The 3,853-nt window shown below is 39.6% G+C and overlaps 1 protein-coding gene across 3 annotated transcripts in view; it reads left to right on the top strand.

Moving 5' to 3' along the window:
- Nucleotides 1-3,853, top strand: part of LOC117168968 (serine-rich adhesin for platelets-like) — a 420,717-nt gene that overhangs the window by 96,846 nt on the left and 320,018 nt on the right. For all 3 annotated transcript variants that reach the window (XM_033354977.1, XM_033354978.1, XM_033354976.1), the window contains exon 4: nucleotides 791-1,113. In XM_033354977.1, the coding sequence (XP_033210868.1) occupies nucleotides 791-1,113 (323 nt within the window). The remainder of the gene's footprint in view (nucleotides 1-790; nucleotides 1,114-3,853) is intronic.

Raw genomic sequence — 3,853 nt, 5'->3', positions numbered from 1 at the left:
GTCATAAGGACAACGGCAGGATTTCGCTGGGAGTAGGTGCTGATCTGAAAAAACAGCACCCGATCCTGCGAAATCGAGGTAAAAATATATATATATGATAACTGGCGTTCAGCTTTTGAGAAAAAATATTCACGTTTCTTTTTACCTTGCGGTAATTCACTAACGAGAATCTTGATACTTTTCGACGAATTCAACACAGTTTGGGAAGTCATCACTGGTTCGCTTTAGACATTTAGTATTATTAATTATTTTAAAAATCAGTGCAGCGATTTATTTTAAACTTAAGGGATTCAAAAAAAATGTATACGAACACCTTACCTCCGAAAACTTTTTTGAAATTCTGTTAAAAAATAAACCTTGTTGGTCGAGAAATTTTCGCGTGACAAGTACTTAATAATAATGATAAAAGATTGTAAATGGTAAAATTCTAACCCATTTTAGAATACTAAATTCATTATTTTATAATATTGTTACATAAATAGACTATTTTAAATACTTTTTTGTAATTTTCCGAAAAATAACTTTGTGCATACTGCGTGAAATAAAATATGGTGATCGACCCGCTGTGACCAGGCTAGTTTAGAAATGTCCACTGTAGAAAATCCTTTGTACAACATTCGCATCACGTAGTTAAGTGTATAACCTTTAAATTGACGTTACTTAACGTCATACGATTTGCGTAAACTTTGAGCTTAATTACGACTTTAAAAATTAGCCGAACCACTTATAGTCACTCTCCTATAATTGATTTTGACCAAAAAGCGAAATAAATTAAAACAACTTTTTTCAGTACTCCAGTAAGAGGTTCAGTGGATGCCGGTCAGCCAGATCCAAAACAAATCAATTCTCTTCTAGCATTGGTCGCAGCTAAAGAGAAAGAGAAGTCATGCACGAGCCCCGTGAATCATATAACATCCAATGGACCATCTAGAAAAAATTCTCAGTCAACACCTGATAAGGAAAAGGGCTCCCTTGATGCAAAATGCAACCAAAAATCGGTAAAACCGAATATAAACGTAACTACAAATCCGTTGGATATTTCTCTGTGTGCACAGAATTCATGTAACATGCAGACTTCGATCGTCGGCACAAGAACTCGTGGAAGAACGGCAGGTAAGATTAACTTTCCTCTTACATGCAAAACTTCAAATTTTCCTCTTTACATTGTCGAAAGAATTTTCGTGTCAATTCTTGGATTATAAATAATTTTATCTTGCAAATATAATCTGTTTGTTCATTTCTTCTAAAATTATAACCCATTAAATGAACTACTTTTATTTCAGTGCAACGATTAATGTGATTGCAAGTGATTAAATGTATATATATGGAGTAAAGTTTAAATTGCCTAACAGTTGTTTTATTGTTAATCAATCTGAGAAAAAATATCTTTTAATTGCTAGCCTACAATAATAAAGATTGCAACATTTAAAGTAAGAATTGTTTAAAATTGGACAATTTGCAATTTTATAATTGAAATTCACCAAAGTTTAAGTCTTTAAGCATTGAATAATAAAAACCAGAATATAAACCATGCACATTTAAAAAAATTAAAATTTTACGAAATCTTCGAAATACGGCCCAAAGTTGAGCAATTTAGAATGCCATTTCAAATAAGTCTTCCGAATTTGAAATTAAAATTTGCTTTTCAATGCTTGTACTGTCCCTTCGTCATTATAATATTTAATAATTTAAAAAAGAATCTGAAACTGTAAATTATAAAAGTAGATAATATGACGCTTATATACATAACAAAGCCACCGAACGCGTCCTCGGGTTGCGGATAGAAAGTCCCAGTACCAAGGGTTTTTGCTGAATATGGTTACAAGAATAAATAGGCAATCGCGGACCATTGTCTAGGGGTGGTCCCGAAGGAATTAACCCCTAAGAAGAGGTATGAAAACCGTGCCGAAAGCTTGATGGCACCTGGGTGAGGTGTCTAGAACGGTGACTCTGGGATATCGGGCGACCTCTCAGTGTACGCAGCCTTATCCTTGCATGCGGGGCTCTACAAGGATGGGCGAACCTCCTTACCTAGCTTCTAGTGGGAACAAAAATGGCAACACCAAACATAATTGTAGTAAGTGTGGTTCAAAACAACAGAACGCGCAGGGTTCCCGACAATGGCCCGGCCAACAATGCCGACCACTCTAGAGCTGGAAGAGCCAATGGAGATGGACTCAATGCGATGGATCGGCGGAATCTCATGACCTTTAGGTTGACGGAGGGACTGAATCACGATTTGATAGAGTGCTACGATGCGAGTGTGGCCCCTGAACGGGGTTACATAGCACGGCTGCATGCTGTGTGGTGCGAGAAACACCCAGAGCTATCGCACTTTTTGCATCAACGTCTGCGAAACCATGCCGAGCTACTCCAAAAAGGGGCTATTTAAGCGAAACGTTTAATCTACCACAGCCAGAACAAGCCGGCAACAGAGAAAGAGAGGCGACACTAAGACCAACCGCGGACAGACATCCGATAGAGGAAGAGCGATGATTTATGACCCGGAGAAACATCAACACCAACGTTTCTCTAAAGTCTAAAGATCTGTCGGAAATGGATAACGAGCTTCGTGGACATTTTTTCGAAGAATTCAACCTCTGGGCTATCAATTATTGTGTGTATAATGCAGCGAGAGCTTTGGCCGATGCGAACCGTAAAACAACATAGACTGGACTGGACGAAGACTCAGAAAATATAAATAGCTTCAGGGAGTTATGTGTTGCCCTCATAACACCTGATAAAGAATGCCCACCCATCACTACCGAGGAGGTGAAAAAAGTATTAAGAGGGATGAAGAACTATTCCGCACCGGGACCAGATTGTATCAAAACCTTCTGGTGGAAGAAGTTTTCTTCAACCCATCAGCATTTGGCCCGTATTTTCACCTCATATTTGAAGTCGGAAGAGCCGATTCCAGAGTGATTGGTGGAAGGGCGCACAATACTCCTGCCGGAAATAGACAACTTAGCTGACCCGAAGAACTACAAGCCAATACCTTGTCTGAACACGCTTTATAAGATATTCACAGCTATCCTAAATGATAGGATTTTTCGGACAATTGAACCTGTGTGGCAAGAAATGTATGAACAACGAGGCTCAAAGAAAGGCGTAGCTGGATGTCGGGAGAACCTATTCATCGATAGATGTGTCTGCAAAGATGCAGCATTCTACCAGCGTGACCTATCGATGGCCCGGATTGATTATCGGAAAGCTTTCGATTCGACGTCCCATAGACTTATCATCTGTCTTTTGGAAATCTTAAAGGTTCATCCGCAAATAGTTGGGTGCATAGAGAGATTGATGCCGCTTTGGAAAACCAGATTTACTATCTCATCTGGAAAAAATCGTGTGACAACTAACAAGGTCACGTTTCAGAACGGTGTCTTTCAGGGCGACACCATAAGCCCACTCCTCTTTTGCCTTACATTATTGCCACTATCTCTAGCACTGTAAAAGGCCACTCATGTATTTTACATGGACGATCTTAAGATCTATGCTAAAAACAGAGAGCAACTGCATCTAGCTCTGGGGATTGTCGAACGATATACTAAGGAAATTGGAATGGAATTTGGGTTAGACAAATGCGCCAAGGTTTATTTGAAGCTAGAAAAACTTAATGGCATCCCTGAAGATCCTGAGCTCGTTGATAGAAGCGCCATACGACACCTTAGCGCTGGAGAGACTTATACATACCTGGGCGTACCACAGAGCCGCATTCAGGATGTGACATCTATAAACGATATTCTCTGAAGCAGATACAAACGTCTCATCCGACAGATTTGGTCTTCCGAACTGTCGGCGAGGAACAAAGTATCTGCAACGAACATGCTTGCCGTCCCGGTAGTACTCT

Source organism: Belonocnema kinseyi, chromosome 3, assembly GCF_010883055.1.
Source record: "Belonocnema kinseyi isolate 2016_QV_RU_SX_M_011 chromosome 3, B_treatae_v1, whole genome shotgun sequence".
Taxonomy (NCBI): domain Eukaryota; kingdom Metazoa; phylum Arthropoda; class Insecta; order Hymenoptera; family Cynipidae; genus Belonocnema; species Belonocnema kinseyi.
Note: the sequence above shows the minus strand (reverse complement) of the source record. Positions and strands in the feature narration are given on the sequence as shown.